This window comes from Trachurus trachurus (genome assembly GCF_905171665.1).
Source record: "Trachurus trachurus genome assembly, chromosome: 1".
In the NCBI taxonomy this organism is placed as follows: Eukaryota; Metazoa; Chordata; class Actinopteri; order Carangiformes; family Carangidae; genus Trachurus; species Trachurus trachurus.
The window spans coordinates 25499683-25521632 of NC_139891.1; the positions used below are offsets into that span (position 1 = coordinate 25499683).

General features: G+C 42.9%; 1 protein-coding gene across 4 annotated transcripts in view; it reads left to right on the top strand.

Moving 5' to 3' along the window:
* The window catches only part of fat1a (FAT atypical cadherin 1a), a 140595-nt gene that overhangs the window by 87270 nt on the left and 31375 nt on the right, over positions 1-21950 (top strand). For all 4 annotated transcript variants that reach the window (XM_083980590.1, XM_083980591.1, XM_083980589.1 and 1 more), the window contains 4 exons: positions 6762-6823; positions 11883-12212; positions 13184-13400; positions 15331-15470. In XM_083980590.1, coding sequence (XP_083836716.1) covers positions 6762-6823; positions 11883-12212; positions 13184-13400; positions 15331-15470 — 749 coding nt within the window. The remainder of the gene's footprint in view (positions 1-6761; positions 6824-11882; positions 12213-13183; positions 13401-15330; positions 15471-21950) is intronic.

Consider the following 21950-nt stretch of genomic DNA (forward strand, 5'->3'; position numbering starts at 1 on the left):
AATGCTTTGGCGAGCTCCAATACTTTCGAGAGGTTTTTATGTGCATTTGTCATCTCCGGGGGTTGAATGAAAAGGTAAGGAAAAAAAACAGCAACCGGAATTTGCAGCTGTGAATCAACCACTGTTCGTGGGGCTCATATCAACTTTCCGTAACGCCTTCCCTGTTTGGAAGAGAAAACGTACACACACACAGACACACACACACACATTGCTGTTATCAGTGATTTACAAAAGCCCCAACAACTGTCAGGGGAAGTGAGATAGGAAATGGATAGTTCCAACAACTTCTTGATGTTTCCGGTGATTCAGGGGTCGAGTAATTGTCGCAGCTCTCCAAAGAAGCCAAGAGCAAAACGGGGAAAATGAAAAGTTGCTCGTCCCCCCCCCCCCCCCTAAAACTACAAACAGTGGTCATGGTGGCGGTCAGGCTAAGATTCGGTTCAAGCGCAGTATCTGTGAACCAAATTTAACCTGAAACCTTTATGCCAGAATTTTTTTTTTAATGTGGCATTGGTTCTCTTTTCAAAGGGTAAAGCGGGCCACGACATGAAAAAACACAGCTCCGATTTATTCAGTGCAGAGTGAAGCTGGACAAATGAATGTGCCAATGCCAAACCATTTGTGCCAGGTGACCAGCTGCATGGTTCAAAAGCAAACCATCCAACCATCTGTGTCATCCACACAGACCAAGTTAGACTTTTTAATGAGGCCCTTGACTGGTTGATCTGGTCATATTATATTCTTTTTTACTATTGAAGACACATCTCTTCCGAAGAAGCCGAGGCCGAGCGAAGGTAATGGAAGGCTAACGTGCAGTCAGACAGCAGAGCAGATTAAACACTTACTATCACCGCACATTGATGCTAAAATGTGCCGTGTTTTAGTTTGGACACCTTTTCGCTTTAAATGTTCCTTCTCAACGGTTAATGTGGCAATGCTCCGAGACACCTCTGTTTAATGGACCAGGCTGTGCTTGTTGGTGCACATCCGAATGCGATTAGGGCGTTCGCTCCTACTCAAGTGAACCACACAAGCAAGCACCGCTGATGTGGAAGGTGTGAAAGTGCAATGGGGAAAGAAAACCAACAGTGCGATGCTACAATTGGTAGACTTGTGTACAAATTTGAAGGAAGCAAATACATTTCGATGTATTTGTATTTAATGGAATACAGTTTAAGTAGGCATGGGAGGAGGTGTTTTAGACTTCAGTTGCTTTTTTTAAAAAATATATACAATTATTGCATTTAATGTGAGCGCAGTGCAATTCATCCATGTGTGCCCTAAGTGTGCCCAGGGCCAGATGGTAAACTGCTGTAAAAAGTTTATAATAAGCGTCAAACTAACTGCTAACAGCCAGGCAGTGGCACGCTGCTGTCACTTGGTCACAACAGCTCCATATTTCTTTCTATTTTCTGTACCACTTACCCCTTCCTAACATTTTGAGGTTGTACCATCATTTCATTAAGCGAAGAGTGTCTCGGCGAGTGAGTCCTCCTGTCATCACAACTGTGATAAATTGATTTTTGCCACAAAATGTATTCACCATTTTAAATGCCGGTGTCACCACCAGGCACAATCCCCGTCCACTAAGTCTGTCAGAAAACTACATTCTGACAGACTCTGCTGAAGGACCTCACCAGTCGTGATCCAGAATTATTTTTACAGTCGCTGGCAGAGGGCGAACAGTCTAATTGGCCCTCTCAGATTTATCCTGAAGACAAGGCACTTACAACGGGACTTATCTGATTTTACATGTCCATGAATGTGACAGTTGCCAAATAATGAGTGTGAAATCTGCCCAATTCCACGCGTTAGACTAGAAAATCATTAAATCCGACTCTTTTCTCATGCAACCACATCATAAGAAATACCCGCAGTGTATATGAGAACCAAATCATCCATCAGCAACATCAACATCTGTAATATTTCTGTAATGCCGTGTCTTGAATACCTCCCAGATTGTATGTGTACTTAACACAATTTACAGAGGTCAAAGCTACCAGTGGGCACCGTGGTGCCTCAGCTGCTCCACGGTTTCCAAACATCCCATCCATTTACACAACACCACATAACATTCACTTTCACGAGCACTCGGGAAGCGGAATCCCCTATAGCCCCAACTCTTCCATGACATGTTTGTCTTTGCAGATTACAAATAAACCTCGCAGCTGCGAGGTGCTGAGATATCTCGATCCTAATGTAAACAGCCCCCTCCTCCTAAATGCCTCTTCACTCATTTTAACAAAGTATATATGAATGTGTTTGCATTAGCTAATGTGGCCTCTCTTTGTTGCATTTATCAAATTCTACTTGTTTGTTTGGATGACAGGACAGGTTACTCCTTGGACTAGACAATCTTTTTTTAAATGGTATGCCAGGCACTGCTTTCCCTCTCGGTAAAAGAGAGCGGTCAGAAGTTGATGTTCAGCAGCATTTCATAAAGAAGGCACAAACAGCTACTTGAATGTAAGAATCCCTTCTTAAACTCCCACGGTCACCCTCTTGGATTTTGATGCCCCACAGTTTGCTTTCGACAGTATCGATGGCACCATGAGCAGAGAAAACAAGCACTGTTCGCACTGCTTGTGAGGAAGACACTTAGATCATAATCAAGCTGAGAATATCCCTGTGGTTGTTTTGGTATGAAAACTTTCCTTACTTTCCTCATTCATCTAAAGTGCTGATATAATGAAGTGTCATGGCTCACTGTTGGAACTCAGTAATTTCAAAAACTGCACAGCGAGTCAAAACCGCTGCAGACACCCAGCGCATAACATGACCCGATTGTCTGGAGTCGCAGCTAAATGTGTGTTGCAGAAATATGCGTGCCCCCTCTCAAGACTGCTAATCACAGCATTAATGCCTGGGTATGAACAAGCCCAACAATGTCCTAGACTCCTCGGGCTCCCTCCAGGCCTCCATTTTGGAGCAGTGGCTGTAGGACTCAAGGACATGGTTGAGAGTGCCGCTGCTGCTTTGCTGTTGTTTTTCTCCCCCTCTCAAAACAGCATGGCTATAATTACTGTCGGCCCAGCTCAGCCCACGCCTGAGGATGGCTTTTGTGTGTGTGTGTGTGTGTGTGTGTGTGCGTATATGTGTGTGTGTTGTGACGAAAACTGTGGTTTGGAAGTGCAGACTTCTTTGGTGAGCTCTGGCTTACCAACCAATCATTTTACAGTTCCTTAACGTTTAGGTAGCGATGGTGAGGTATGCACCTTCATTGACTGGAACACTAATGCCAGCAGAGTCTTACATAAAAAAATATGGTTCCTGGTGAGCATGCAGCCTTGTAGGGTGAGTTTAAATAGATTTTTTTTTCTTGCATGTTTAGGTTTTGGCTTTTTTTTTTTCTTTTTCTTTTTTAGCTTTTCTGAAAGTAATATCAGTGCTGGGACATTAGAGTGGGAGGCAAGGCCCGTGGTTAGAGATCTGGCAGTGAGCTGGTAGCGCGTCGGACAGAAATGGAACAGAAGCAAACAAAAGCAGTTTAATCCACAACACCACATGCATCGAAATAACTTTTAATCGTCCACAGATGCAGATGCAACACTTTCTTTTTTGCATTTTCAAATGTTTTTCATCTTATACCTCTTTAGGTTTCGTGCTTCATCAAAACACTGAAACGCTTAAACTTTAAGAATGTTGAAAGAAACACTGAAACTGAGCCCGTGGTTCAAACCATTTCACCATGAGGCCATGCCCCGAAACCGCTTTGCTGACAATTATAGGACAGAAATAATAAGTGATAGAATTGATCTGTTTAATCGCAAACTACTTTGACAGCTGATTCTTTTTTTTTTTTAAGTAATTGAAATCGCAGATGAATACAAAACAACCCCAAGCTCCAGCTTCTCCAATATGAAGATGTATTTTTCTTCATCTTATGTGATATAAAGTTGAATATCTTTGGGTTTTGGACATTTTATTGTTCTTGAAGACATCACACCATCTTTGAATACAACAATGATAGACCTTTTAAAGCTCTTAGACCATACAATTCATCAATTAATTGAGAAAATAACTTCCTAAACTACTCGGCACACACTGTATGTGGTTATAAACAGGAACCTGAGACAAACTGGGGGACTTGAAGTGGTTGCACATTATATGACAGGGATGCCTGCTGCATTTGAGATGTGTATTCGGAAAACACACGTGGGCAGGAGTCTTTGCCACCCTGCTGCGAGAAGGTCGGCACCCTGTTGTTGCCAGAGGCACAACTGTATCTTTAAGGAGTTCTCACCAAACACCTTCCTGATTGTGTTGCTCTGGACAATGTCATTTCACCAGGGTATAGTTCCTGAAATCTGAGTGTGCTCTCTACCAGGGGGGTTTGCTGAGAGATTTAGCTGTCACCATTTTCATTCCAGCAGGTAACCACAATGAAATAAGAACCAAATAACTTTTTTTCATTTCATTTTTTTTTTCAGTTATAGCCATAGCTGGCTCATTTTCTGAACGCAATTCCCATCCCTATTTATGACTGGAGGTGATGGTGCTAATTTGTGTGTCAAGTGGAGAAATGGCGAGAGAGGGAGGGAGAGAGGGAGGGAATGAGAGAGAGATTACACCAGAACCAAAATGTGATTATTGAACAAGTGTGTGTACCCAGAAGCAAAAGGCAAACAGTAATGCTCCGTCAGTCATTAACTCATCCTCCCCCTTAGCCACTGTTGCTGCATTGAGGTGTAAATCATGTTAGTGAAGAGGGACCTCCCCTACAAGGCAGAGCTAGAATTCAATTTTGTTTTTTTTTGCAGAGCGCGCTCGGGATGAAGGCCAGTCGTTTTGTGGTTTCCGTCGGTTTTTGCTAATGTCCCCGTCTGCTGCCATTACAGATTACTGTTTACGTTGAACACACTTGTATATGTTATGATACCCGGCCAAGTTTTGATTAGGCGGCTGATTAGCAGAGGAATTGTAAATGAGAAGGCCTCGGCTCGGCGGCGGTTAATATCGCCATCTGTATTCTGCTCTATAATACACGCTCGGAGAGAAAGAGTTACCTAACATGGCACACGGGGGAGCTTAAAAAACATCATCATCCATCAGCCCCGGTCTTGCTAAAGCACATGAATAATTAGTCACTGCGGACTGTTTTGATGTGACACAGCAGAACTATTAGCTTTGATGGTAATATTCAGCAGCTCGCTCCCTTCATGTAACCCACGCTGATCCCTCGCTAACTTTTTTTTTTTTTTTTAACCCAGACGTCACGCAACATGGCAAAGAGGAATTCCTGCAGGTCGTATTAATTTACTCGTGTTAGTTGTTGAGGAGGTGTTTGTAACAGGACCAGTTAAGAGAGACACAAGCTGTTTTTCTCTTTGGGCTACTTTAGGTTCGTCAACTCAATTTTTCTTTGTGTGGAATTAATATTCAAGTTGGTGCCCATCAGTATCAGCAAATACAGCGGTCATGTCTACATCAAATGCGTGCTGCTCTTTATTTTTCCTCATGGAATATCAGCAGACCCTTATCCCTTCAGCTCACTCTGAAGATTAAATAAAGCCGAAGAAGAAGGTGATATGAAAGAAGGGGGGAGCTGGAAGCACCTCGCTCATATGCCTCAACAACTGCAGCAGTGCAGAGGGAGGGAGGGCTATTTCAGGACCTGTAAGTTGTGGCCTGCTATTCTCGTAGCAGGCGTATGTGCCATTGATGGGTTTGGGTTTCGGAAATCCTTTGCTTTATGCTAATCAGGAGCAGTGTGGCAAGCAGACAGCTCTGGTGCGGTTGAAGTCCTGGCACGTCTACACTCGGTGTCTCTGCAAAGTTGCAATTACACTATCCGTCCCTCGTTTTCTTCTCCTTTCTTCCCCCTTGTTTGTGAATTTGATTCAAAATGGAATTAGCAAAGGAACTCAGGCATATTTTATTTTTACTTCTTTTTTTCAAAGCCTGGCTCAACAAAGTCCCCTATGTATGACTGATGTATCACACGACATCAATCCTGCTGCTTTAAATGAACAATGGAGTTCAAAAAGACCCTTGAAATACTTTGACTAGCAGCGGGAATCTTTTCTGAAGTTTCCTTCTCTCTGTTTGAAAAAGTACTCAGGACTTGGGGCGACGTCTGACTGCCTGTTTATTTACTCAGCTTGTGGAAGAACTAAAAGCAGGGTGTCAAGGCTAGGCTGCTGTTTGGGCTGGATTTGCAGACCTTTGTGATATTTCACATATTTAAGGCACCGTGGTGGTCTGACTGGCAACTGGTTTGGCCAAAAACAAGGAGAAGACCTACAGGGATCGCACTTCTCCAGATGGAGACTCTTAACTCACGGGTGGCTGATGAGATAAGCAGCAGAGAAAAAAAAGGACAACTGACCTCATGATTTAGTTTGTCAAAACAATAGCAGTTTTCCCAGGCCAGTGCTGATATCAACAATTGAGAGTTTAAAAAATTCAATAGAGATAACGCAACATGAATAAACATTTCTAATGAGGAGATTTGTGCACTTATAAAATCTGCTTTTGATCATCGAAGTGTGCGGTGGAGAAATTCTTTCTAATCTACCTAAGACATATGTTTGACGTTTCTCTTCTGCAATTTCTTTCTGCTAATTGGTTGACATATGCATACAGTATTTTTTATCTTGACCTGTTTATATTTATATACTTTGATCCACATGGTTTATGATAAAGCAATGCAAAATTGAGCTCACTTGGTTGCAAGGTAATTCTATATCAATGCTTTGAATGATTCATTCATTTTATGTATTTGTTATGTTGATTTTGTTCTTATTTTTTGTCTCCAATAGGTCTGGTGACCACGACTTCAAGGAAACTGGACAGAGAGCAGCAAGATGAGCACATTCTTGAGGTGAGCCATTTATTCTGTCAGATTTTCAAGTCCATGGAAGAAAAAATAAACTCTGGTCAGTGTGAGCCTTTATTCATGTTAAAATGAGAATCAGAAACCTCAAGGTCAACTTGTCTAGTCCGACAGTTCAAGAGGGAGACTTTCTGTTTTTCTTTCAACTTTCAAGTGTTTCCACAAAATTTGGCCGAGTGCCACGTGTTGCCAAGTTGGAAAAAAAAGAAAAAGGGTCTTTTTGTATATGCAAGAAGCATCCTTTTTGGAATAATTTCTCCTTGTACTGATTTCCGCATGGGGTAGGAGGGAGAAGTGGGAGGCGCGTGGGAGATCCCGGTGACTGTTCCTTTGTTCTTTCCCACTGTTCCGTCCCGTGGATGGAGCAAGCTGGGACAGGAAGCTGCTGTCAAACCAACAGGCCAATGTCTAAACTTGTGGGTTTTAATTGAGCTCCGCTCTGTTCTCTCCCGATGCTTCCCTCCCTCTCCCTCCCACCACGCAACTCGAGCTTGATAATCGGCGTTTTAATTGTGTTTCCGGTGCTGACAGGGAGCAGATTGGACGCCTTTTAATTATTGTTAGAAGTTACACATTTCGGTGATCACTGGGCGACGCTTAATGCTTGTGCATCTGGTGCCAGAGCAGTGTTGTATTTCATACTCTGATTGTAGATTGCACTGCGCTAATTTCATTAGAGGACTCAGTGTGAACCATTGGGACCAAAGTGTGGGATAAGAGAATACTTTTTTGGAGGGTGGATTTAAGATGATATTATATTCGAAAAATAAATTTGTATGAAAAAAAAGAAATTACAATTGAATCCTGAATTCTTTGCCTTTTGAATGAGTGGGGATGATGGACATCGGGGTCAGAAAGAGGTTCCCATACAAACCCAGAGCTTGTCTCTTCAGTGGTTTGCTGTAGAGGTAGAGTGTGCCGTTTCCAACATGTGGTTGAAAGCTGTTGAATTACTGGGTTGGAATTAGTGTCTGATGTAAAGTCTTTGTCTTTAAAAGAAGACGAAGAAGAAGAAGAAAGCACATCCCGCCTTAGCCGAGTTCATGAATGTTGTTCATTTGTCTCATTTGACAAAACGCCTCCAGACAGACATTTAATAACCACATTAAACACTCGGCTCCAACTCTCACACTTTAATGCTACGCCAGATTCAACACCCCTACCCCCTCCATGCTAATATTCTGGCTTTTCTTTGTAATGTTTATTACCAAAGCTCACAATGACTAATCAGATACTGTAATTCCAGTGCACAAAGAGCTGCAATTTTCTAGGAAAATAACTAATTAAAAGTTTCGCTTGCACATACTTATTTGGAAATATGTGTTGGGTGGATCATTTTTAAAGCAAGTAACATTTGACCTAAATAGGTAGAAAGTGGCTGAGTGTGTAACCATGGTAACTTCAGAAGTTTTTGTGTGTTGGTCACTGGTGATTGCGTATCCAGCAGGAAGCAATTTATTGGCCTATACGTTCATTGAGGAGCACAGAGCCCTAAACCCTGCAACCCCCTCCCACTCACATGCACACACTCTCACAAACACCTTAGCGTGTCTGTAGGGCAGTTAATGAAGGGTTAATCAAGACTTAAGGAGAATACACGTGTGCGCACATACCATGTGTGTGTGGACTGTGTGCAAATCAAATTCAAAAGTCTTAGCTCGTGCTGAAGTTTTTTGTACGAGCTTGTTGTAGAAGAAACATGTGGGGCCATGTGGAACATGTGGAGCAATTAGGGTGGGGGCTGTGTCAGCATTGTTTGCACCAAATGCCAAGAGAAGGTGGAGGGAGCACAGGGGGGCTTCAGCTTTTATGATGAGACAGATGGGGGTTGGTAGCTGCCGTGTGCCTGTGGGCGCAAGAGAGAAAGAGAGAGAGACAGAGAGAGCTAAAGGCAGAAAGGCAGTGGGGGAATTTGAGAAAAAGCAAAGCTGCTCTTGATGGTCTGTGTGGGCTCTAGCGGCAGGATGAGAGGCCTCCATCCCAGGAAGGAGGAGGGGGGTGGGTGGGTAAATAGCAAAAGTGGGACATGCCAGGACATGCTGTGGATTTAGGCCTGGGACTGTAGGGAACACACTATAATGGAAAAGCAGAGGTGAATGGGCTGTTCACATCTGTTGTCTGGAGCCGATCTCAGCATGCAGCTGGCAGGACGCAAGGGTGCACACCCCGCACAGGCTGCTCGGCTCGGCTGGCCTATTTGAGGAGGATATTAGATCCGACGGAGTCAAATTTTTTCCGATTACCGGTAATCAGTAAACATGTAAATGTGTTGACAAAAAACTGTGAAAATCAGAATCAAAAGTTTTCCGAGCTCAGTGGGACGTCTTTTGAGTAGTTGCTCTATAAAGCCAAAGGGAGTCGCGGCAGGAGGTAAACAACGGTAGGGACTGAAATTCCCCTTTAGGCATTCCTGTTGCAGTTTCCATTACATCTGAACAGCGGTGAGGACTGAGTAAATCAGGCTGATGACACTTTAAAACAGAACAACAACAGCTTTTGAAACACAATTTAATAGTTATTACAGCAGGCGCTGCTCCCTCCTCTGCAGTGCATGTTTGATGGGGATAGAAAAAAGAGCAAGTTGTGCTATAGTAGATGTAACAGCTGGTATGGAGCTTGAGCTAAATCCCCTCCCCCAGTATTATGGCAAAGTATAATAAAACACTATGATAATTTCACTTTATATAGTAATCAACTTAAAATCATTCACAGTGAGTCCTGATTCTCAGGTTATTTGAACCTAACCGTGGATGTATTATAACCACAGTACTCGCAGATAAAGCTCCAAAGTTTTGCAGTGGCGAATTAGAGCGTAATGGGTCGTCTCACTGTCTCAGTTTGCAGCCTCACAGCAGTGCTGTACTGATGCAAAGAGACACACTCCCTCTGGTGTAGCTTCTCTGCCTTTTGTGTGGTTTGCCTAATTATCAGACAAAGGCTTTTGATGAAAATGTTCCAAGAAGCGGCACGTGGCGATGGATAGCTGCGTAGCTGCGCCGTGCATCTTCACACTTGCACACACACAGTGCTCAGAAACTGTGCTGGGGCATGGTCTCATGTGTGGTTTTTATTTATTTTATTTTTTTTAATGTTTTTAGAAATGATTTCCGTTATATGCCTCCTCACATTGAGAGCGTTCCTGTGATATCAGACTCTATACTGACACATACGAGGCCAAAAAGCTCATTAAAACAGTGGAAACGTTGATTACAAAGCACAGGATGGGCACCAACATCCTCCCTGAGAGAGACATTCACACACAGGTTTCCCGTCATCCCATTTAATTAATTCTGCTCATGTGAATACTGCGGACAGCTGCAGACACTGAGAAAAACAAAAACACATTATTTTAGAAACCGAAACTATGGTACCAAATGGTGTGTGCCTGGCCCCGGACTCCTGACTGTTTTAGTGAAGCACTTAGCAGATGGTTTTAAATGACTGTGACATTTGTCCTGCCCTTCTGGAGGTTTTTTTTTTTTTTTTTTGCTGCTAGAAATGTTCACATCTCTGCCAGCGCTCAGACGCACAACCTTTCAGCCCATCCTTTGGGGGGACTATATGAAAACTGGGTTTGTTTAGGTCAGTGTGTGGCTCTTTGGCTTTTGATTAAACTGTACGCTCAAATGTCTGAGAGACACAACGGAGAGTGTTAAAACATGGCACACATTACAAAGCGTCACGTGCCACAAGTAATATTTGATGTCAAGACTTAAATTAAGGCTCCATTAATGATGCAGTCGTGCAACACTTTCCTTCTGGGTCTTTTTTTTTTATACTTCTGGGGTTTTAAAAAAAGTCTTTAGCCGGGGGCGCTTTGTCTTAATGTTTATTAGCACTGTAAAGTCATTTTTGCCATTTTGACACACAGCAGCAGAGTCAGTGCAGTATGTTGAGGTGCAGCTAATTAAAAATAATTAGCTCTAGTGTGTTGTTCATGTAGCAGCCGTACAGTCCACTGTTATCATGATGACAGGGAAACAGATTAAACGTTATTTCAGATTAGGAAAGTTTCAGACGAAGAAAATCCTGTTTACCTGAAGACGCTGCAGCACGCTATAACCTGTAACTCCTCAGGGCCGCCACGGGGTCCACTTATTATCTACAATCAGAGCACTGACATTCAAAGATTCATAAAATAAGATTATTAAATCATTATTACAAGATTAAATTTGGAGCCCAAGAGTCTGTGAGTCCCCACAGTGTTGTGCTTCTGCTTACATCCAACTACACAAAAGGGGCTTCATCCAAATGCTTTGAACCAAGGGACTGAAAACCACTGCAGTTAAAAGTTGTGCATACATTCTTTAGCTGGGCTGAAAACACTGTACATACAATCCAATTTAAACTTCTGCTAGAGAATCTGCCTCATAAGTCTCACAGAGTTATATTTGCAGTGCAGAAAAAAGAGAAATCTCTTTTTACAACATCAAGATGTTTTTTTTTTTTTTGTCAGAATTCATCATTCTGTAGAGAGTAGATTTTTAGGTTAAAAAAACACAAAGACAATAACTAGTCTGCAGCAGTGGAGCGGAGTATAGCAGCCTGTAAGCAATGTGTATTTGTTTTTGTTAAGTAAAGAATGTGCATTAGAAAAGACCATCTGACAGCAACTCTCAGAAGCCTTGCCTTTTTAATTTTCACTGCCAGTTAACTTGCTGAGAAAGAAGTGGAATGAAAGCGTGTTTAAGGGGGAAAGCGCGCTTCCCCTTTTCATCTTGTCTTTGATTAATTTTGGAATGGCTTTGGAATGATGAATACATAACTGACTGTCTTGATCTTGACAAATTCCCACGATAGTTTTGTGTAACGTTCGGTGATGTCGCTGACATTATTCGCTGCCTCCTGTTCCACAAGACTGGAACTATTGGAAGGCTTCGAGTCTCATCTGCAACTGTGTCTGAATTACAGCAGTCGCTGCATTGTGAGTCATGGAGAAAGGATCGACTGTGAAAATCCTATATATTCTCTGTTGTGATACCTGTTGTTTGCCTTGTGTCTATACACTGTGTCTTGGTGTTAAATCTCTCTTGTCTATTCCTCCCAGATCACCATCACCGACCATGGCGTTCCGGCTAAATCCACCACCGTCCGCGTCATCGTCCAAGTCCTCGACGAGAACGACAACAGGCCGTTGTTCCTGGAGAAGATCTACAAGATCCAGCTCCCTGAACGAGAGAGGCCGGAGCGAGAGAGAGCCACCAAGAGAGACCCGGTGTATCGCGTCATTGCGTCGGACCGCGACGACGGGCCGAACGCTGAAATCTCCTACAGCATCGAGGAGGGAGACGAACACGGCAAATTCTTTATCGAGCCCAAGACCGGCCTGGTTTCGTCCAAGAAGTTCTCCTCTGCTGGAGAATACGACATTCTTACAGTAAGTATTGAATCCCAAGCGTTCATCCTGTGAGTCTGATTCAGCCTGTGTGTCGGTGAGCAGTTAAAAACAGGTGTTTGTTTATTGTCCAGCCTCATCCTTTCATGTTTTCTAGCCTCCTTTGTGTCTCGCTCTTTTTCTCAGATCTTGTGTTTAAAATGCAGTAAAAGAGAGACCAACAGCTAATTGGTCTACGCACGGCAATTTGGACCACAAGTCTGGAAGAAAATGACTTTCAAAAACATCTACTTAAAATTTTAGATAGCATGCTCACCAGCCAGCACCATACCACGTTAGGTTACAAATGTCTTGTTTGTTTGTTTTTTTGTTTTTTGTAAGAGCCGACTTTGGCCGACTTTGTCACAGAATTCACCTATTTAATAGTTTTTAGAAAGTACGCCATGTTTATACAGGTGAAAATGATCATTATGTTATCTGTCAGTCGTTTTACCTGTGAGGCAAAACAGCAAGAGTTTACTTTCATATTATTTTTTCTCAGCCGGCTGTCAAAACCGCAGAGATACACTTAGCGGTGAGACCTGAAGTGATTTTTATCCTGATCCATAAAGGTTGTGTCTCTTGCTGCAAGACGACACTGCTGCTCACCACAGTTTACAATCATTGAAGTTCTGACAAAAGGTGGAATCACAAAAGGACTCTGCACAAAAGATGTTTTGTTATTCCGAATACAAGGTTTTTGTTCCCATGTGGACGGTCCGGAAATGCTTCCACAATTGAAACACAACCCATTCTGTAGATTTGACAGTTCTGTTCATGCACACGGTGTTTGACATTGAAAGTGTTTTATGATACCTACGACGTGTTCTTGTTGTAGTATTTGTATCATCAAGCGAACATGACACAAACCTTGTTTATGTACCTGTGAACAGATTCAGGTAGAGGATCTGAGTAATGTTAAAAATGTTGCGTAACACCGTGTAACACATCCTCTCACTCTCTGCCTCTCTCAGATTAAAGCCGTCGACAATGGACGCCCTCAGAAATCCTCCACTTGTCGTTTACACATTGAGTGGATTCCAAAGCCGGTAGTGCCAGCTGATGCAGCGCCCCTGCTTTTCGAGGAGACCCCCTTCACATTTTCTGTGATGGAAAGCGACCCCGTGGCGCACATGGTGGGCGTCGTCGCCACCGAGTCCTCTGATGTTCCTGTGTGGTTTGAAATCACAGGTACTGCCTTGTTCACCAGCCTCTGCCCCTATCTGTGTGTGTGTGTGAGTGTGTGTGTGTGTGTGCATGCATACGGTAGAAATGCTCTGTCTCATAGAAATGCTTTGTAGATTCGAGCTCTCTCACACATCAGGACTAACATAGTATTTGTGTGTGAAATGGCTGGATGATATGACAATTAAAAACAGTAATTTATAAAAGCAATAATATAAAAGACAGATGTCTTATGTTTTATTGCATATTAAGAGTTAAAGTCAGAACACTGAGGTGTCAGATTAGACTTCCTGTTAAATTTGCTTCTAAAGCTAAAATGCAGTAATTTCATGTTTTGTCATAATTTGTTTAACCATGCAGAAATATGCCCAGACAAGTGTATAACTTTGTAAAAACAGCCTCTAAAGTCCCAGCAGAGAGAGAGAAAAAAAGATATGGCAAGTGTAAGCTATAATGAAAGATAGCCACAGCTAGCTTTAACTCAAGCTAAAACTAAATTTACTCCCTGCTCTTTCCCAGCTGTAATCCATCATTTAAAACTACACATTTTTATGAACTGAGATCTTCCCGTGTCTATATCTAAACAAGAAAGGGGGGAAAAAAGATTCAGCTAAAGAATTCAGCAGTAATTGCCATGTCAGTTTTTAAACCAGATTTGATCGTGTGGTTAGGATACCTCAGAATCATATATTTAAATGTTTTAGTGTTTAAGAGATCTTATTTATGTATGTATTATTCACTGAACTGTCATTATGAACAGTGGAATTTAACATAAAACCAGATCTGTTTCCTCTGAAGGATTATGAAAAGGCAGAATGCAGCATCTGCAGTTTGAAGTCCCCAAATTGTTTGTTTGCCTGAACTCAGTTAAAATGAAGACACCACAGCCTATGTTTTATGCAGTTTACACAGGCACTGCTTTACAGTCTCATTGTCACTGCAGTTGCTGCTGTCTGCCTGTGTAGAGCGGTGTAGATAACACAATTGTAGCATGAATCAGAAGGTCAGAAACAACGTTACTGCACATTATAGCTTTTTTTTGTAAGTTTTCCTCGCAGCTCTATGTTTTGAAGTGCTACTTATTTCATCCTCTCTCGAATGTGTGTGTGTGTGTGTGTGTCTGTGTTTGTTTTACTTATGTGAAGAACTATGTGCATGAGTCGACTTCAATTGACTCCTCTCAGAAAATGCCTGCCTCTTCTCCCTTCCTCCCAGCCTATCCTCCCTCTAATCAATGTCTTGACTGACACGTCTCTTTTTTTTCTTCTCTTCTCTTCTTTCCTGTGATCTGCTACTGCTTTCCTCTTTTCTCTGGAATGTTCTCTTGGTTGGTTGGTTGGATTTTTGCAAGACGGCATAGAGGATACTGAGATGTTTTACATCCTTCAGATGGCTTGTGACCACAACTGTACAGCAGAAGGTAGCTGCTGGGATCTCCTAATAGGCTGTGCTGCATTAAGAGATCATCCTACATTGTCTGTCGGTGCTGCCTGTTGTTGGATGTGGTTGAATTGTGTTGTTGTTGTTGTGCCGCCGGATTGATGTTGTGCCATATTGTTCCCCTGATGTAGAATCTCTCCTCTCTTTGTGTAAATAAGAGCTCCATTATACTGTATATCCACTGCTGTGAGGGTTAGCCTTGACAATTTGCGAGTAATTTTATTCAGTGTATATAGAACATATAATACCTATTGTGTGGATATTATTTAGCACAACAACAACAACAAACCTTTACAGATAATTAAAACCATCAACCTGAATGTGTCAGTTCATCATCATCTACATCAGCACAGCAGGAAATTGACGTATTTGTGTTCATCTCACCACCTCCCACTTAATGTTTGTGTAACCTTGGCACATAAGCGATGATTTGTCACTAATCTCTCATCCTTTCTTGTTGTTTGTCCACCGGAAAAAAAAAAAAAAAATTCCACAGGTGGTAATTATGACAGCCGCTTCGACGTGGGCAAGGCCAGTGGAACCTTGATTGTTGCGCGGCCCCTGGACGCCGAACAGAAATCAAATTACAACCTGACGGTGGAAGCCACAGATGGGACACGAACTGTCAGCACCCAGGTAATTGAAACACTAATGAAACGGTTGGAAGCTGATGAGGCAGTTGTCATTGGTTCTGTTACTCCCATGCGAGGGATATCAGGAGGGAAGGGAAGGGAAGGGAAGGGTAGTGAGTGAGGCGGTGGCCAAACTGTCGTGTTTGTTTGGGATCTGTTTACAAAACCATCATCACCGTCCATTACATCTGCACATGACCCGACTTCTAACTACACAATGCTGCTCTGATAAAAAAAAAAAAAAAAGAGGACAGGTGACACAACATAATAGGATAAGATGTAGAAAGAGGTCATTGTCTGTGTGGTGTGGCTAAATTGTGTTTTAGAAGAAAAAAAAAAAAGGGTGAAGTCTACACACTGTTGGAGCTCCTCAAATGTTTATTGTAGGCTAGGGGTCAACGTTTGGATCTTCGTCAGGATCATAGATCATAAATTGTGTTTTTACCATTTGATCTTCTGTTGTGTTTTTTTTTTCAATAGACAAAGAGAAGATGTCAGAAAAAAATCGATATTTTGCAAAGTACACATATTCCCTGTCTTGATTAGAATTAGAAGAGAAAACAAATTTACACGACCTGCAGCTAGTTAGTTAGTTTAGCCGAGCACAATGATAGGAAACAGCTAGTCTAGCTCCACCCACAGGTATCAACCCTCACAGTAAGGTCACTAACAAACACTTAGATGTTATTAGTTTAATATGTACAAAACCAAAAGTTGCACTTAACTGCAGAGGTGGATTTTTCACCTTCAGACAGAGGCAGACTAGCTGTTTCCTGTTTTATAGTGTTTATTCTAAGCTAAAGTAATCATACCTTGGCAGATGCAGATATGAGAGTGGTATCGAAGAGGGCAAATTAAAGAAAGTAGAAAGGACAAGGATTTTCTTTCTTTCCACCTCATCTACTCTCTACCATGTCAGCTCAGCACTGAACTACAGGAATCTTCCATTGTCTCATCCCTGACGCTGCTGCGATGATGGTGCCGTCTAGTCAGAGTTGTTGTGTTTTTTTTGTTTTTTTTTGAAGTGTGCATTCTTAAGCCCCCTCCAACTCTTCCACTCTACCGTGTCTCGCTGAACCTGTGAACCTTCTCTTACTTTGCTCGAAGAAGAACAAATTGCTTCGGCCTTTTGTGAATGGACTCGAAATAACTACATGTATCAAACAAAGCCACACTCATGGCTCGGTCTGGAAACTGTGAAATCAACTGAAGAGATGCTTTAGTGCGGGAAATGAACAAAGTAATGGCTACTGTAAACCATATGTGTGAGCCATTTTGATGAATATTAAAAATGGCTTCCCAAAAAACCTCCAAAGCACTTGCATACTTGCATTTTAATATATTAATATGCTAATTTAATCCTTCTTGCATATGTCTTGCTCCCTAGTTGATACCAGAGCTGAGCAGCCATGATAAAAGCTTTTAAGCATGCAAATTGTCTTTAGTTTTTTGTTCGGATGGTCATGCCTTGTCCATGAGATTTTCAACATTTTTACATGGTAGTTTGGGTCATGTGGGAAGACGGCGTTCAAAATGTTTTGTCCTTTGTCCTCGGAGGGGAGCGTCAGAGAACTGTAGCTGGAAAGGAATCTATTTGTTGTCACTCCGTATGAATAAAGCCTTTCATCATCTGGCTGCTGTGCTCCACTGAGCCCTGGATGAAGCGCCGCCTTCACTGGCATTTTGCAGCTCATCCACGGCAGCAGCCGAGTCCTTAAGTTCAGCGCGGAGCGGCGCGCCCGTTTTCTCAGCCATGGTTTCCTCTCCCTGTCGTAAAAGCTCTTCCTTAAAAGCCTCAACGACAAACAGTTTAAGCAATACAGCATGTGCTGACATTTGAAGACAAATTGTCAAAATCAAAGGCTAATTCTGAATGGGACCAGCTGTACACCACAGACATCACATCACTCAATTCAATCTTCATAATAATAATAATAAAAAAAACACATAGAATCACCTAAATCACCCCAAACTCATTTTGATTTTAGTTTGTTTAAGTTGCTTTCTGCCCAACTACTTTATTATATCCGGCTGCTCCAGAGACCGACCTTGAAACTCTGTCACGTGCAGTGATGTCATGACGTTTTATCTCTTTTAACCTAAGTTCACAGCCTGCAGAATGTGACATGTGCCGTGTGCTCACTGGTCTGTGCAGTATTTAAATTGTGTGACCTTGGCAGTCAATGTTGAGTCCCTGGAGTGGATTCTCAGATTGTGTTTTTTTTTTTTTTTTTTTTCCTCCAGCACTTACTTACTTTGAATGTTCCTGCACAGACCCCAAAGCACCGTGTAATCACAACTACAACTGTAAGAACTGCTGGATATGAATTCCATTACTACAGGCCATCACAACTCCATTGAACGTGAAGCTTGAACCCTGAACCCTTGGAAAAAATGGGTCAAAAAACACTCATTCGTGGTGTGTATCAGATGAACCGTACTGCCACCGACGGCTCAGCCTCTCTCGCTGCCCACAGATTCTGAATGTGCATATTTTTGTGTATATACTAATATTAACGCTGTGACTGATGAACCCTCTTGTAGATGAGTGCTAGAGTGTATGATATTGCATACCCAGCTGACCACTGTGGGTCAGCTGCTTTCTGTTGAGGGAACGGATTTACTGAATTTGTATGCTCCATAAACCACACTTGGTGATGTAGGCCAGGTGTCTGGGATATACCCAGAGCCAAATAAGTGCCTGAAAGAGGCACAACGCAACTAACTGTGAAGATCAGCATTTAAAGCAAGGTAACGCAGCATGTGTCTTAAGTGCAGTGTGTAGGCTTCATATTTACACTTGCATACCTGTACATCGGATATATGACACACACAGCGCCAGTTGGCTGCCTCGCACAAATCCTCACATGTCCCGAGGATTCAGAGTACAGTGTACTGTGACATGTTTCTGGAAAGCCCTCTGAGTGTTTTGGCTACCAACTTGTTTATCCGATAACATTGTTGATCTACAGTATTTGCTCTGTCAGAGACTCAGAACACGTCTCTTCCTCGGGAGTGCATGCTTGCTTTAATGGTATGTAACTAATAGGTTTTGGAAAGGTTTTGCTAAATCACAATGAATTGATCCATATTAATTCACTTCTTGATGTAGGTTTACACATTTGCTCTTGGAAGGCAAATAAGTAATATGCCTTCCTCCTTAGTTAATCTACCTCTTTGTACAGTATTTAGATTAGCCATCAAACACTTTCTACTTAAGAATCTGTGCTTGCAACATAAATTAATCTGTTTCAATGAGGAAACTTGCGAACGAGTCCTAGAGTGTGTGGATTTGTTTTCTTTGGGGACGGTGTGTCGTTGAACTTTAAAGCAAGTCATTCAGAGTTTCACTGCAGATTAGATCTCGCCGATCACACACATGCAGCGCACCTCGTGAAAGCTCAAAGTTGGACTCGTCTATTCCTCAAATCAAAGTCATGTGGATGTGCTGCTGCCCGACAGGCTGGCCTATTTTCTCTCTCCTTGGAATGTATTTTTTTTTGTATCTCTCCCTCTTTCTTTCTCTCTCTTTCCCTCTTTGTCTCCCTTTCTGATTCTTCTCCCCCTCTGGTTTTCAAAAATCTCCACATTTATTGGCCAGGCATGCAGGGATGATGATTATTCTGTTAGGCTAGAATCAAGCGCAAACAAGAGCGCTGGACCTCTGTGGGTAGTGGGCTGTGTTAATCCTGTTTTGGGAACATGTTGGAGTGCTCGGTGCCAGTGCCCTGCCTTTGCCCAGAACCTGCCACCTGGCAGGGGGGCTTCCTCTCCTACGCATGGCACAGGAGGACAATGCGCACAATGAGAACTCCCGTGTGTCCTGTTCAAGGATACCGCACAAAAAAAAAGGTGTTTTCATCATTCAGAAGGTGGTTTTCTATCTATACAGTTAGACTTCTGTGCTTAGAATGACATTTATTTTCAAATGACAGACACAGAGTTATTTCACCCAGCCATGCTGTGGCTCCAGTGATGGTGTTGGTAGTCTGAGAGAGTCTGTTCTGTGGGAGGTCCGTGGACAACAGTCGGCCATTCTGTTGTGCACTTTTCCATTTGACCGTTGCAGCTCTGCGAAGGCGTCTCTGAAGGATCAGCTGATGGAGACAAGGGGTGCTGCATTCCAGCTCGGGCACCTCATAGTCAGGAGCTGCGCCAACAAGGCAGCCTCGGCATGCGGCCCAGACTCCCTTCCCCCCATCTCCAGCTATATGACATCCTTCCTTGGCCGTTCAGAAGTACCTCAAGCTGTTCTGCTCACAATCTGTTCCTGGTCTCCCGTTTCTCATGTTATCTCAGTCCACAACACAAAGACTCTCTTTATGTTTCCCTCCAAAGTTCACCTCATATGTATATATAGGTTTTCTTGCCTTCATTATGAAAGCTGACTATTATGTAGGACCTACTTTCTCGTGGATACACATAATTCTTGGCCACCTTCTCTCTTTTTTCTGTCTCATCTCTGTTTTTTTATCTTTTTCATTTTCACCTGCAATGTGTGTCTTTCTAAATCTGACAACTTCTCTTAGCTTTTCTTTGGTTTTCCACTGTCACATATCTTTCCTACTCTCATCTCACCCGCACGGTACTTTTTTCCCCCTCCTTTCCTTTAGTATCTCCATCTGTCACATCTGTGTCTCAGTCCCAATCTTGCTCCCCCTTGCATTCCCAGAGGAAGCCTTATACAAAGACTACAGAGTTTTCTTCTACAGCAGCATTTCTGCTGTAGCCCGGCTGTATCATGCTGCTTTGTGATGTTTGGGGGCAAAGTTTCTTTGAAGTGTTGTAGAGCCTCTTTGCAAAGGAAAGCCAAGTTTGTGTGCATGTGGAGGGTGTATGGAGAGGGGGAGGGGGGGGCAGCTGAATAGCCTTTTGTGTGCTTTCTAAACCCACTATGAAATAGTACATTATGGATAGATGTGGATACCACTGACCAGGTTGCATTTCTTTCTGCGTCTTGACGGCACTATCAGCCGTCGCCACCTTACTCACTATTCACAAGACGTGTTATCTGACACTGGCCAGATTGAGACACACTGGACAGCCTCTTTGTGTATGTATGTGTGTGTGTGTGTGTGTGTGTGTGTGTGTGGAGGAGCATATTTTATGTGGCTGTTGTTGTGTATGTGCATCTGTGTGTGTAAATGGTGCTTTGTGAGACATCAGGGATCTGGTGCTATATGATTTCTGGCATGACATGAGAGGACTTGTTTGGAATGAGATCGTTTCTTGGTCCTCTGAGGGCGCAACATGTGCTGGAGGCCCAATTACATACATTTTTTTTACTTTTCAGGGGTTAATCTTTCATTAGAAAAGTGTCATTTATTTTACATCACACGTCCTGATTAGCGGTGCGACATGGGTCCGCTCCCGCTCGTGACACATGACTCGCCGGCAAACAGCCAGCTCACGGCACCGACAGACAGCGTGCAGCCCAGCGCTCCCCCTGCAAGATGACATCTGTGAGCCTCAGCGGTGTTGCCAACATCACAGCACACAGCAGATTGTAAATGTTATCAGTCCTGTCAGGTTGAGTCTATATTTGTCTCTGATATAGGCTCACGGTGCTCAACAAACAGTATTTTGACAAAAAACAACAGCGGGGCAGTTGTGTCGACCAAAAAGATCTGACAAATCCCGGTCAAGCTAGCGAGCTGCCCACCGGCCACAGCTTTTGTGACCATACAGTCCCCTCCGCTCTTCCTGCACCATACGGCTCGGCTCCCACTGTTTCCTTACGGGACATCACCCCCTGGTGTCTGGTATGCAGGTGTCTAATCTGGGCTGATCCCTTTGTTCCCCATGTTTGGCAACGGTAGAAGCCCCTCGCTGGTCTGGGAAGCAGAGATGGCATTCCAGCAGCTCCCCATAATCCTCTGTCGGAAGTCCAGTAGACGAGTGGCTGGTGTTGATAAAACATGCTCCCAGTGGAATTTTACAGTTTGGGGATGTGAGATTCTTTGTTGTGTGTGTGTGTGTGTGGGGGGGAAAGCACTTTTCTGCTTTCCAAAGCAAGAAGCAACAATGTGTAGAAATGTATTTCATGCATTTGAGTTTGTGAATACATCAGCATAGCATTTATAAAACAGTATCAATGAAACATATTCAACCACCTTGAAAGTTACATTGCTCTTAGACATGTTATTAGAATCTCTCTCTCTCTCTCTCTACAGTCAGTGCTCGCCGTTCTTTCGATTGAATCACCTGTGCTGACCTACATCTGATTTCGTTTAGCTGCACTGTGGTTATTCAGTATTGATTTCTTGTTTTCACCCTTAGCAGCATCAAGTGAACGTAGAATATTGCTTTTGCTATCATACGCAATCGATCTGGTGCATATCTGCATAATACACAAGAACTCAGGTAATCACTGGGTTGGAAATCCAACTCACAGCTGTAGATGTATCCTGCCTTCAGGCTTTTTATCAAAGAAATGAGCAGCAGCAAGTTGTAACAGTGGATTGATTTTTTTTTTTTCTGCGTA